Here is a 14671-nt window from a genome sequence, read left to right on the forward strand (position 1 = left end):
GACGTGTCTTTTTTTTAAAAAAAAATTCAATGTTTGAAAAGTTTTAAAGTGTGTTTGTTTGTTTGTATGTTTCTAATGTATAGAAACAAAAAAATTGTCGGGTTGGTGGTGGTGGTGGGAAAATAAAAAAAATTTTCCGAGGGGGTGTGAATGAAAGATGATGGTGGTTGTGGACTCTTTAAAAAACAAGCATGTTATCAAAAAAAAAAATGGGGGGGGGGAAATAGGGAAATCAAATTTCCGGCTGTAATCACACGTTCTCACAGGTTTTATTTTCAATTTTTTTTTTTTTGAAAGTTTTTTTTTTCCGCGGCCCAGTTTCCTTGAAACATTTGCGTGATAAAAACTCATACATCAGACACGAAACCAATTTTTTTTTTTTTTATTTTATGATTCGAAAGAAAATTAGGAGGATTTTCCACAGTGATGGAAAATTCTAAGAGATTTCCATCGGTTTCTCCTTATGGAAAATTAAATTGTGTTTATATATATATATATATATATGCATTTACGTAACATACGTACATATTTATTTATTTTGAAAAAAATAACTTCTTTCTTTCTCTCTCTCTTTCCCTCAGCATTCCATCCATTCTTCTTTTTTCCATTTACCCCCATAACCACCCACCATTTTCCCTAACCCCAATGTTCCTTCTTTTTCCCACTTTGTTTTCAAAATTGGGGGGGAATCCCCTGACTGAAAGAAAAACTAAAAAAAAAAGAAATTTATTCAAAACGTGATGTTTTTCGGAAGGTGGTTGCGGCGGTGACTGTTGTCGGAAGAGGGTGTGCGGGTAAGGAGGAGGAATAGGAAGGGGAGGAAAACAGGGGGAGGGCGAGGGAGAAGAAGAATAAACGAATGGGAAACGAATGGAGGACAGGAAAAAATTAATTTAAAAAGTTTGAATCGCTCATAAAAAATAAAATAATAAATTAAATTTTCGATATAATAACTTATTATTATTATCATTATTATTATTATTATTCTTATTAATATAACTATTATTAATATCATTAATGTTTGATCTGATTTTATTAATTCGAAAAAAAAATTAAAAAAAAAAATAATAAGAAGGAAAAAAAAAAGTAATTAAAAGTTTTGCTCTTCGATTTCTAATTAAATTATTTTATTAAAAAAAAAAAATCAATGATGATGATGATGATAATAATAATAATGATGACCTTTAAAAACGTTTTAGGTCGAATGCCAATTACGAATTATAGGCTTTAGCAGAAGGAAAAAAAAAAAAAAAACTTTTTGGAAAAATTGACTGGCATCATTTTTCCCTCGTCGTTCAATCGCCGCGCGTTTTTTTTATTTCTACTTCATTTTTTTTTTTTTTTTTTGGAGGGAAGAGGGGGTTTTTATCGGATTGTGAACCTTTCGTACAAACAAAAAACAGGTGAAAAAATGAATGCATTTCGAATAAAACAAAACAAAACACATTTCAAACATATAAATTAATAAAAAAAAAAAAATTTTTTTTTGTTCGATTGTTTATTTGCTCGAATTAAATTAAATTTAGTTTGGGTCAGCCAACTGATTGCTGTTTCTTTTTTTTTTTTTTTTTGTAATTAAAAGTTGGATAGAAAGAGAGAGAGAGAGAGAGACTGGAAAGAAAGAAGAAAAAAAAAGGGGGATGAAAAACATAAATTAAAAAAATAAAAACTTGTGGTAGAAATACCAGGTGGTATAAAAAATAATTTTACCCTGGGCCAATCAGTTTTCATCTATTTCTATTTTTTTTTTTTCTATTATTTTTTTCACAATCGAAAACTTAAAATTATTATTATTATTATTATTATTTTCGTTCTGCCCTATTATTAGATAAAACGTTCCAAAAAAAAAAACGACGATGTCGACGACGAACTGGAAAAAAAACAAAATCGCAACGCAAAATCCTGATTCTTGATGACCTTATTACGTAATAATTAATTTTTTTTCTTCTTCTTCTTCTGTCCTTTTTCAACGAAGGGTAAATCCGATTATTATTATTATTATTATTAGGAAAAAAACAAGTAACGAGAATTCCTTGTTTGTGGTTTATTCGTTTGTAGATTTTGTTTTACCTCTTTTTATATTAAAACTCGCACAATTATTATTATTATTTCAATTAATTTGTGATTGTTTTTTGTATGTTTTTTTTTTCCTGTTACGTCCGAGTGATCATCACATGTTGATTTTTTTTTTTTTTTCTCCAGGATATTTAAAAATTTTTTTTTTGATTTCATATCATGGAGAATCTAAAATTACACATTAATAACAATTTTTTTTTTTTGGATAATTATCTACCTGTCATTGTTTTTAATTTTTGACATTTCCTTAAAAAAAAAAAATTTCTGGTTGCTGGAGATAATAAAAAATTTAATTTTTTTTTTTGTAATATACTACTTACACGATTAAATTACCGTTGCGATAAGAAAGAAAAAAAAATGGCGAACGATTTTTTTCCAAAATAAATAAATTATTGCCACGATTATTAAATAAATAAATAAATAAAAAATGGAAAAAAAAGTTGTCAACAAGTAGCAGTCGTCGGTCGGTCGGTCGGTTCTTCTTCTTCTTCTTTTTTCGTTTGTGGTTTTTTTTTTTTTTTTTTTTTTGGTAATAATGGCGGGATAGAAAAAAGATTTAATATTCGTGTGCGTGCATGCGTACACACGCGGTATACGAGAATAAGAAACGCCCTTTGTTACAAGAGGATTAAATGATATCAACAATTTGGTTGGTTTTATAATTTATTGAAGAGTTAAAGTGTGACTGTTTAAACCTTAAAATAATTCACTTTACTCATGGGTGGTCTACCTAAAATCACGATCCTCCAACGAATTTATGTTTTTTCTTTTCTATCTTTTTTTTTCGTGTGCCAAAACGTCGTGGCAGAGGACGGAATGGAAAATTTAAAAAAAAAAAAAAAATGAAAACCGTGATAATCTTAATTTTTTTTTTTTTCTACGGCGGTAAAATTTTTAATTATCATTTGTTAGTAAATAAATTTATTTCTTGTTATTATTATTATTATTATTATTATTATTATTATTATTATAATTTAAAGTATCAAATCGTGAAAAACGATATCTCGAAAAGAAAATGTCGAGAGTTTTTCTTTCAGAACAAAAAAAAAATAGTAGTTTGATAGATTTCAACGAAATCAATGAACTACGACAATTTGTATCAAACTTTCTTTTTTTTTCCCTCAAAAAAATCACTCTCCTTCCCTCCCTTCCTCCCCCCATTTCTTCATTTCATCCGCTGGCCGTAAGAGAAGGGGGGGGCATCGAATGACCCCCATTTTTCATTTTAACTTTTACGCGGTAATGATTGAATGAGGTCTTTAAGTTGTTGTCGTTTGTTTAAAAAAAAAAAAAAAAACTAAAATACCTGTCATGTTTTGCCTACCGTCGACAAAGTAAAAACGTTTACGTGGCAGCAGACGGGTACGTTTTTTTTTTATTTTTAAATTATCTTATCCGAAACGTAATTTATAAATTTTTTTTTTTTAACTCGCGAGTCGTTTTGGAATTTTTTTTAAATATTTTTTTCTCACCTTTTTTAAAAAGTTTTGAAAAATTTTGCATCGACGTGACAAAAGACTAGTAAAATATTCAATCGAACGTTTTTTTTTTTAAATAAAAAAAAAGGGTTTGAAGCAAAAAAAAAAAAAACTGTAGGCGGATGTCGGTCATGATAATTAAAATGAACAACCCTTTGACTGTATTATTATTATTATTATTACTACCCTTCTCTTGTATACGTTCCCTGGAGTATTGTTTTCTCCAGTTTTTTTGTTTTTTTAAGTTTTTTTTTTGCCACGAACGCTAACTGTTTATATTCATCGGAAAACAAAAAAAAAATTTTCAATTCAATTAATATTATCATTTTTTTATATTATTCATCATCATCATCATCATCACCACTCGGAATCGTGGAAACAAAAAAAAAAAAAAAAAGTTTTTAATAATTTTTCTTTTTTTTTCGGGCATTAACGGCTTCCACTTTTAATAAATTATCATCGTGTTTAAAAAAAAAAAAAAAAAAAAGAGAGAGAGAGAGATGAAAAAAAAAGAAAGAAGAAAAAAAAAACTCGTTTGATGAGTATTTAAAAATAAAAAAAAATATATATTTTCGTGACGTTATTATTATTATTATTATTTTTATTTTATTCCGTTACGAAAATAATTAATTTACGGATTAAAAAAAAAAAAAAAAAAAAAAAAACCAAACGAAAGGTTTTAAAACAAAATGGCGAACGATGACGATGATGAATTTTGAAATCGCGCGCATTAAAAAAAAAAAAATACACGTTTGCCAATTTGATAAAACGATAAAATTTTGTTTTGTTTTTAATACACGACGCCATTTTGTTTTTGCGGGTAAAAACCCGGGGAATTTGTTTTGCAGGGAATTTTTTTTCAAATGTTGGACATTTTGATGACGATTTGATGAGTTTCGTAGCAGAAGAAATTTATTATTATTATTATCCGGGAAACGAAATGAATCGGTTGTTTTTTTTTGTTTGTTCGTTTCTGAATAAAGAGAGAGAGAGAAAAGGTAAGTAGTAATTTTTTTTTTTTTGAATTTATAAATCATAAATGAAATTCAAGAGTTTTTTAGATTTTTATTTCGGTTATTATTTATTTTAAAATCGGTCAAATCATTGTGTAAATAATTATATATAATTATTTATTTATCTTTTCTTTTTTCTTTTTAATCCGTATAATTTTCTATTAAGTGTCGGCCATAATTTTTTAACGCTTCTCTTTTTTTTTTTTTTTCGTTTTTTTTTTTTGTTTTTTTTTCTGTTATGGTGGTCCACGTGTTGTGAATCCAAATTGTTTCCTTTTTGTTTTTCCTCTCGGAAGGGAAAATAAAATAACGACATCGCGCGGGATTTCAATGTACGAATCCTTTGTAAAAATTCAAAATTTCACTTATAGATGTCGCAGCAATCGCTCACAAAAAATATCCCCTCTTTGCGAGGAAAACGTGTGACGTAGAAAACCTTTTTTTGTTTTTGTTTATGTTTTTCCTCTCATTTTCTTTAAAAAAAAGTTTTAAAATTCGATTGTGTTGTTTTGTTTTTTTTTTTTTTTTAAATTAAGTCAATTTAAATTAAGAATTTACAAACGTTATTTAAATTATATATAAAAAATGGTAAACGCCCGGAAAAAAATAAACGAAAAAAAAGTAAAAATGGTGGAAATAGACGTTTAACGAGAGAAATGAAAAATGTATGAGAATCAGGGAATATAATATCCTTTCACTCTCTCTTTCTTTCTCTCTCTTTTTTTTTTAGAATTGCTAATAAGATTTATTCGAATTTTCACACTGAATACATTACACCAAAACGTTTTACAATATGAGAATATTAAAAAAAAAATAAAAAAGGAAAATTTTGTAGTGAAAAAAAAAAAAAATTATTTATAGTTCTGAACAATTTTTATTATTATTATTATTATTATTTTTGCAATTTGTCACACATCGTAAAATTTTAATTGTTAAATAATTTAATGATTTTTTGCCCCCATGATTGTTAATAACATGAAACAAGAGAGAAAAAAAAAGAAAGAAGGAAATGGATTTTAATGACCCCGAACTAAAAGGAAAAGGTACCGAGAGAAGTTTGAGTAATTAAAAGAAAAGAAAATATATATATGCGTGCGTGTGTGCGTGTGCGTGAAAAACCTTTAATGGATTCGAAAGAGAGAGAGTGAAAATTTTTAATCAATTGAAAAAAAAAAAAACCAACAGGTCGCCGCCGTTACGTCCTTTTAAAAATTATGCACGTATGGCAAAAGTTTTTTAAAATGTCGTGACGACGTGGTAGTAGAAAGTGAAAAAAAAAAAAATAATGACGGTTATAATAATAATAATAAAAAAACCGGGAAAAAATTTTTTTTTTAACGTTTAATTTGTTACCTTAATAGAATAATTTTTGCCGTGATAAAATCTTTCGAAAAAAAGGCTTCCCTTAAGGCTTGAAAAATATAACATTATTATAAAGTCAACACAAAGCCGCCACCGCCGCCACATCTTCCCTTTTTAAAACCTACCATTTTTTTTTGCATTTTCTTTCTTTCCCGACCGTGTTGCCCCCTATATTTATCATATCCTTCCTCCCCCCAAAAAAAATACATAAAGAAAAGAAAAGAAAAAAAGAAAAAAGAAATTTTTTTTTTCATTTGAAAACTTTCTTTCTTTTTTTTTAAACTTTTTCTTTTATATTTTTTTTTTCTTCTTTATTCTCCCCATTCACTCTCACTCTCTCTCTCTCTCTCTTACTCTCTTTTTTTTTTATTCTTCTCTTCATTTATTTTAAGCTTTTGAAAACACGCAACCTTTTCTGGTTAATAGGAAAAAAAAAAAAAAAAATTTTTTTTTCTTTTTCTTTTTCTTCTTGATAATTTCATCCACTTGGAAGTGAAAACCATTCATTGCCTTTTATTACCACAGAAAAAAGAAAAAAATTATTTCTCGCTTGAAAATGAATTTTATTTTGACATTTGTTTGCGTTCCCAAAATGTTAGGAAAATTCTAGAAAAGAGAGTAAGGTCAGGAGGGGAAGGAGGGATGGGATTGGGTGATGCGGGGGGGTGGAGAGTAATTTTCGGGTGAGAAAAATTCTATTAAGAATCTATGGTAAATTTGGATTTTTTTTTTTCGTGAGGAAAGTAAACTTAGGATAGGCTATCATTTCTATCTTTAGTTTCGACTGGGGATAGTAATAATAATAATAATAATAATTCGTGCGAAGGTTTGCCATGGTCTAGGCTACTAGAGTGAGAGAGAGAGAGATTTTTTTTGTGTTCATCCCTTCGAGATGTTTGTCTCGAACTTATTCAAGGGGATGAAGAAAAAATGAAGGGAGAAATCAAAATGGGAGAGAGTTATTTCAAGAAAATTGACTTTTGGAAAATTTTTTTTTTTCCCCGATAAAACTTAATTTTTACTGTCGGTTGTTGGCTGTTGACCGACAGAAACGTCGAACTTTTTTCGAAAAGTGAGTTAAAGTAAAAAAAGAAATTTTCCATTAAAAAAAAAAAGAAATATATATATATATATATAAATTCAAGTTCCAACCACGATTTATTTATTTATTTTTTTTATTTTTTGTTGTCTTGAGGGGGTAGAAATGATTTCGAGATTAAGAACAACAACAACAACAGGAGCAATAATAATAATAATAATAATAATAATAATAATAATAATAATAATAATAATAATAATAATAATAATTAAAAGCAATGGAAAAAGAAAAAGTTAAATTTTTATTTCCTGTTTTTTTTTCTTTCGTTTCTTTTTTTTTAACAAATGTCAAATCGAAATTCTTAGGGTGTAGATAGATGAAAAAAAAAAAAGAAAACAACCCTTAAAAGCCGCCGGAAAGGGAGGAAAGAAAAATAAAACTGAAAACCGAGGGGCAAACAAAAACACTTGGTTTGATATTAAGATAGAAGAATAGGAGGGCCTTAGGGAAAGCTTATGGCAATCGGAAAATGTTTATCATTCTCCTCATTTAAACTTTTTTTTTTCCTTTCCTTTTCTTTTCCTTTTTTTTTATTCTGAAAAGAAGGAGGCGATCGGGATTAAAAGGAAAAAAGGGATGAAAGTAATAAGGGTGAGAAATACAGGGAAGAAGGAAGGAAGAAAGAAAGAAAGGAAAAAAAAGGAGGTAGAATAAAGGAAGGGTGGTGGTTGTGGCGGTGGTCAAAAAATAAGACGATGAAAAAAATATAAAAAATTGCGGCGGCGGTGGCGGTGGCGGTGGCGGTTGCGACGGAAGTGGCGGTCACGATGTAATTTTTTTTTTTGATTTTGAAATTAAAAAGAACCAAAAAAAAAAGTAAGAAAAGAATTTTATTTTAGGTTTTGGCTTATGTATCTTTTTTTCTTTCTTTTTTCTTTTTTTTCTTTTCAAAAATAAAAACATTGCCAGGTTTCATAAGTAATTGAGAAGTTGGAAGGATTTTAAATAAAAAGAAAAAGAAAAAGGAAAAAAAAAGGAAAAAAATGGAATCCTTTTTGGGCCTTGTCCAAAGCCTCCATCTACAAAAGTTACCCGAAAAAAAAAAAAAAAAAAATACATGAATTTTTTCTTTTTTATTTTTCACCGTCTTGATTTATTGTTTATCCAATTTTCCAAGGCTTTTAGGTACGAAGAAGACAAAACTCCCTCTCCCCTTCCCCCAAAAAAAAAATGAAACGCGAAGCGTGAGAGAAAACCTGAAAAATTAAAAAAAAAAATTAACTTCCGGTTATTTGATAAAACGATTGTGAATAAACGGGAATGTTTATGCGTATAAGAAAAAAAATTTCGCCATATTTTATTTCTTCAGTAAATAAGTTTTTAAAAAAAAAAAAATAATAATAATGATAATAATGATAATGATAAATCGGCGTCGTCGTTCGTCGGTGTATTGATTTAGTGTCCGCGAAATTTTCTCAGCCCCTTTTATGGATAGACGTGAGATGAGCCCTTCCCGTCACTTTCTTTTTAAAGGAAAAGGAAAAGGGAAAGAAGAAAAAGGTTACGGCGAAGGGTGGAAAAGGAGAGGAGAAGAGAAAAGGAAAGGAGGATGACGATGAAAAAAAAAAAGAAATTTTGAGGAATAGGAAAAAAAAAAAAAAATCAGTCGGCGGTAGCTTTTCTCTTTCTCTCTTTTCGGGAAAGTGAAAGAGGGAAATGGTAGGGTAGGAGAGAATAAAGAATCAAAGGAAAAAGGGAAAGAAAACACACGGATGCGCGGGGGGAAAGGGGGAGAGAGAGGTGAGGTGAAGAGGGGTATAAAGAAGTACGACGGGAAAAACGTCGCGGCTCAGAGATTCGGAAACGGAAAATGAGATATGGCTTCTATGGTTTTCTATTTTTTTTTTCTCTCTTTTTTTTTTTCTTCCCTTCATATCTCTCAGCATGCTTTTTTTTTTCTTTTATTGAATTTTCATATTTGAAATTGTTGTTGTTGTTGTTGTTGCTGTTGCCCTTTTCGTCCAAAAAAAAAAGGAAAAAAAATTAAAAAAAAAAAAACGTTTTGCTATAAACTCTCCTCCGCACCTAATTCACAAACCTCCCACCGCCTTCCCCAAAACCATTTATTTTTAATTTACCAACAGAAAATGATAAGAGTGATAAAAACTGATAAATAAATAACCCTTTTGAAGATAACAGGAAAACATTTTATAATTTTTTATATTTAAATCGGCCGTTAAACTTTTTAAACGGTAAGAAAATTATTAAAAACGCCTGGAGAAAAAACGAAAAAAAAAAAAATGTATAAATACATGTTATACTGAAAAAATCCATCAATATACTATGATATATTATCGATTCAATGCGTAATTTGTTGTTTTACGTAATAATAATAATAATAATAATAATAATAATAATAATAATAATAATAATAATAATAATAATAATAATAATTTTCCATAAATTGAATAATATTTATGTATAATACATATACGGATATTATCTGTAACGTGTAATTATATTATTAATCAAAGTGTTATTATATTGGTTTTTACGATGGAAAAAAAGCAGAAGAAAAATTTAATAACCGCGAGTTTTTTAAATTGAACAAAGAGGGGAGGGTAGAGGGAGGGGTGAAAGGAGGAGAAAAGTTTTTCGATTTGAATTTATTATTATTATTTGTTTAATCTATAGCGTTTTAATTGTGAATCGTTTGAAAAAAAAAAAAAAAAAACGAATGAGTTCTTTTTTTGATAAATTTAGGGTGGTGATGATGGGGTGATTGGGAAGGGGAGGCAAAGGGAGGGGGAGGAACGCGTGCGTAAAAAAAACGCGTACGACGCGCGTAACTTTTTTTTTTTCATTAAAAGTCAATATGATTTAAAAATAAAAAGTTTTTTTTTTTTTTGATTTCTTCGTAAACCGGATTTTTAAGTAAAATCTCGTTTTTTCAAAAAAAAAAAAAAAAGGTTACACATTTGGTCCCCCGAGGGCATTTCTTCCCTACCCCCCAAAAAAAAATTTTCTTCTTCTTTTTCTTACATCTTTCATCCTTTTTCACTGATTTACTTTCATTTCGACACTTTTTCCTTTCTCTCTCTCTCTTTCTTTTTTTCTCCTAAGCGTTTTATTTTTTTCCATCCTATCAAAGATTTCTTTTCTTTTTTTTTTTTTTTTTTTTTTTGAACTTCAATAACGTATTATTCTCACGAGATTTTTCCTACTCGTATCTGCCTCCTCATCTTTAAACGTTTTCTTTTTTTTTTTCATTCCTAGAAAAAAAAAAAATTATAATTTTTTTCCTTTTTGTAAAACTTTTGTTTTTTGTCGGACAATTTTTTTTTTTTAGATATTCTCGAAAGTTCCATGCGGTAAATATTAAACAATGTTTTGTTTTTTGTTAAACGTTAATATATGAAATGCAAGGAATGACGACGACAGTGACGTAATAACGACGACGACAGCATTTTTTAAATTGCCATCTTATCGAGAAAAATTTTTTTTTTATTAAAAACGAACGTGATGGCGAACGTCTAAAAATATATATATTTTTTTTTTAATTGTAAAAGTCATCGATTTTATTCTGACCTTTTAATTTTACCTTTTTTTTTGAAAATAAAAGGCATCGTGTTAACCTTTAAGGTTAACAAAAAACGACAAAAAAATGTTAAATGCACGCGCGCGCGCATTGGATTTTTACACGAATATTAAAATTATCGTTTTTTTTTTTTTTTCATTTCTTCTGCTTAGAAAAAAACAAAACAAATAAAAATTCATAGAAAAAAAAATGGCCGATGGTAGTAGATGTTGTCAATCCCTCTTAAAAGTAGCCTTTGTCATTCTTTTTAAAAAAAAAAAAGAGGGGTTGTTTTTATTGTTGTTGTTGTTGTTTGTTACTTCTTTCATAACGTTTCATTCTTTTGGAATCCATATTGAATTCAAACCGTTTGCACTTTTTTTTTCTATTCTTTCTCATTCAAAAAAGAAAAGAAAAAAAAATGGAAGAAACTCGATGAACGCGCACGTAGTCATACATATCAAACACATTTTTTTTATTTTTATTACGTTTTATTAATAAATAAATTTAAATATTAATTAAGTCATTAATTAAAAAATAAAATAATAATAATTATTATTTTTTTAAATTCCAGAAGTAAAAATTAACTTACGTAATAAATAAATAAATAATAATAATAATGATAAACGTAGCGAGACCGGAGGGTGCAACCCGTAATTATTTAACCGTTTTCGACATTTATTTATTTTATTTATTTATTTATTTATTAATTCAAAATTTTAATAATTTAAACAAATATATATATATTTCATTCCACAAAAAAATGGATGATTGATTAATAAATAGAAAATTAAAGAAAAAGAAAAAAAATTAAATCAAATTTGCGCATTTTTCTTTTCTCCCCAGCAAACGATAATTTCAATGTCGATAAAAGAAAGAGAGAGAGAGAGAGAGATATACGCGAACGGATGGATAAATAGATAGATGGAAACGTATATAAACGGAAACGTATGAACGTATGGACAGATAAATAGATGGATAGATAGATGTATTAAATCTCTTCTATATATATTTCTTAATCCAAATTTTCAATCTGGATTTTTCATACGTGATACGAATAAAATCAAATGGAAAGTTTTTTACCCTTGAAATCGTTTTTTTTCTTCTTTTTCTTCTGCTTAAAATATTTATTAACTTGTGTGTGTGTGTATTGTAACCCGGTATAATTATTAAAAATCGATAAATTTTATTTATTTAAATAATTAAATGGCGAACAAAAAAAAAAGAAACATTGATACTTAAACGATGTACGACGTACGCTCGGCGCGTTGATAGAAAAGATTTATTACGTATCGTTAATTTTTTTACCACCGTAATAAAAAGTTTTTCCGTTTGTTGAATCAAAAAAAAAAAAAAATCCGCATTTCGTGTGTGTGGCGTACAAACAACAACAACAACTAGAAAAATTAATAAAAGATAAAATTGCCAAAGGATAATCGATGTTTGATTTATTTATTTATTCATTCATTTTATTAAAAAAAAAAAATTAATAAATTTATCGATTCGTAAACTCGCACGCGAACAACAAATCGATTATTAAATAAAAAAATTATTATTATTATTATTATTATTTCAAACGCCGCGTTTGTCAATAATTTTGGGATGAAAAAAAAATTACGCGTTCGTAAAAAAAAACGGGTGTATTAGATAAATAACGATTTATTAACGGTAATAAAAAATAATTAATAATTTATTAACGAATTAACGGGTAATAATACTTACCTGGTAGTAATAGTAATTTTTTTTAACTCAACTCCCAAACAAGATTTTAAAACTAGTCGAAAATATCCCCCTTACGATTATTTTATTTATTAATCTTTTTATTTATTTATTTAATAATAATTTACTACTCGAATCTCTGCTACTTTTTTTTCTATTAAATCATCATCATTATTTTTATTATTTTTATTTTTTTTTTACTTTATCACTCGACGTTTTCACGGGTTGCAATAAAAAAACAAAACGAAAAAATATTTATTTATTATTATTATTATTATTAATTTATTTTTAATAAAAAAATAAAAATCATTAAAAACATAATTGAATTACTTACGTAAGTTAAATATAATTTTATTATTATTATTATTACTTAAAATTATTAAAATTGTTGTCGTATGTAAATGTTTGCGGTGGGGTTTGTTATTAATAATAATAATAATAAAAAAGTAAAAAAAAAAACGCTGTTGTTATCACGAAAGGGTAACCCCCGTAATAATAATAATAATAAATTATTTAATTAAATTTTAAATAAATCAGATTAGAAAACAAAAAAAAAAATTTTTTCAGGTTCGAAATTGAATTAAATCATGCAAAAACATGCGTTAACCACCCTTAAACGTATATTTACATGTATGTGATATTAATGGTCGGGAGAAGGGGGGGAAGGGGGATTTCGTTCCGCACACAACACCAACACACACTAACAATTTAAAACAACAACAACAAAATCGTTGTTGTTGTTGTCGTTATTGTAGTTTTTGACTTACTCGTCGTCGTCGTTTTCTTTTTTCCTTTTTTTTGTCTTATAAAAATTCAATAGAAAAAATTGTAAACATTTTGTTGTTGTTGTTGTTGTAGTCATGCATGGTGATTTTTTTTTCTTTATTTTTACGTAAACAAAATATATAGATTTCACTCTCTTTTTTCTTTTATTATTATTATTATTTAAAAGAAAATACCTGAAATGACCCAATTTCACGTGAACGTTTGTATTGTGTAACTTATTGTAGTAAATTTTTTTTTTTTTTTTTTTGGGGTTTTAAAAAAGGTAAAAAGAAATTTTGTTTTCTTTGTGTTGCCAAGATTTCACTTCTTTTTGTTTAAAAACAACAAAAAAAAAATTGTTGTTGTTGTTGTTAAAAGTAATAAAAAGAAACAAAAGTTTTTTGTATTTATATATTCGTTTGTATCGCGTGTTACGTTTTGTTTGTTGTGCGTTCGTATGCTCGTTCGAAAACCGTTTGTTTTAAATGAAATTTTTATTTTGGAAAACAACAGCAACAGAATATCGATTTTTTTTATTTCTGTAGGTTAATAAAAAAAAATTTATAATTTTGATGTCTTTTTAATCAAAAAAAAAAAAAAAAATTCAAACAAAACGATAAAAGCGCCGTATAAAATAAATCTGCGATGAAAATATTCGAAAGAAGGTTATTTTTAAAATGGCGGGGAGAGAGAGAAAGAGAGCGAAAGAGAGAGAAAGAGAATCGGTTCCTGCGTCTCGGCGCTTGAACATGACGCCGTGACGAACTCGAAAAAGTTAAGGGAATAAATAGCAGCGGCGGTGGTAGCGGCGGCGGTAGCGGAAAGAGGAATCGAATATAATAGAAAGAGAAAGAAATTGTGAAAGAGAAAGATGAGGGTATAAAGAGAGAGCGAAAGAGAGAAAGAGAAAGATGAGGGTATAAAGAGAGAGCGAAAGAGAGAAAGAGAAAGAAGGAAGTTAGAAAGCGATGGCTAAAGGGATTCAAAGGGGGAATGAGGGGGGGCTCGAGCTTACAAAGAGAATTATATGAAGAAACGGGAAGAGGAGGTGGCGGTGGTGGAGACGGTGGTGAAAAAGTAAAATCGGTTCAGCAAGTATTCGACATCAAGTCGCTTTCGGTTAGTCAAGTTTCGACTCGTTGCCGCGAATCGGTTAATATTTTTAACATAAAAACGGTGCCATGCTTTTAATGATATTTCGTTATTATTAATTAAATTTTTCTTCTTTTTTTTGTCACGATCACGTAATATTATTATTATTATTATTATTATTATTATTATTTACTTATTTACTTATTCTTATTTATTATTTATTTATTTCGTCTGGTTCGATGATTTTCCGAGTAATTTTTATTTTCCTATCGACGATGCCTCAGAGTGAAAGTGATAAATTATCGAATACCTCCCGAATGACGAGCAATAGAAAAAATTTTTTTTTCGTGTTTGTTTGTGAAATAATAATAATAATAAATGTATTAATATCGCTATTAATAAATTATCGATCACGTGATTTTTTTTTTAAATAAACGAATAAATAAATTTTTTACGTGGCGACACACAAACATCATTTATTTATTTTTCGACACACAAACACATTCACACACAGACACATGCAAAAAAAAAAAAATAAATAAATTATTTA

At 27.8% G+C, this 14671-nt stretch overlaps 2 protein-coding genes across 2 annotated transcripts; one reads left to right on the forward strand and one right to left on the reverse strand.

The window, feature by feature from the left end:
• Positions 1–8710: 8710 nt before the first annotated feature.
• Phum_PHUM265810 (uncharacterized protein) lies at positions 8711–10238 on the reverse strand (the record flags this gene model as incomplete). Its single annotated transcript, XM_002426592.1, has 4 exons — positions 8711–8852; positions 9067–9134; positions 9945–9971; positions 10179–10238. 4 exons carry the CDS (start codon positions 10236–10238, stop codon positions 8711–8713), a joined length of 297 nt encoding a protein of 98 aa, XP_002426637.1.
• Positions 10239–13674: 3436 nt separating this feature from the next.
• On the forward strand, positions 13675–14220 carry Phum_PHUM265820 (uncharacterized protein; the record flags this gene model as incomplete). The annotated part of the gene is made up of 2 exons (XM_002426593.1): positions 13675–13694; positions 13992–14220. The coding sequence occupies 2 exons, from the start codon at positions 13675–13677 to the stop codon at positions 14218–14220; spliced, it is 249 nt and encodes an 82-aa protein (XP_002426638.1).
• Positions 14221–14671: the final 451 nt, after the last annotated feature.

Source organism: Pediculus humanus, genomic scaffold (assembly GCF_000006295.1).
Source record: "Pediculus humanus corporis 1103172107642 genomic scaffold, whole genome shotgun sequence".
Lineage (NCBI taxonomy): Eukaryota > Metazoa > Arthropoda > Insecta > Psocodea > Pediculidae > Pediculus > Pediculus humanus.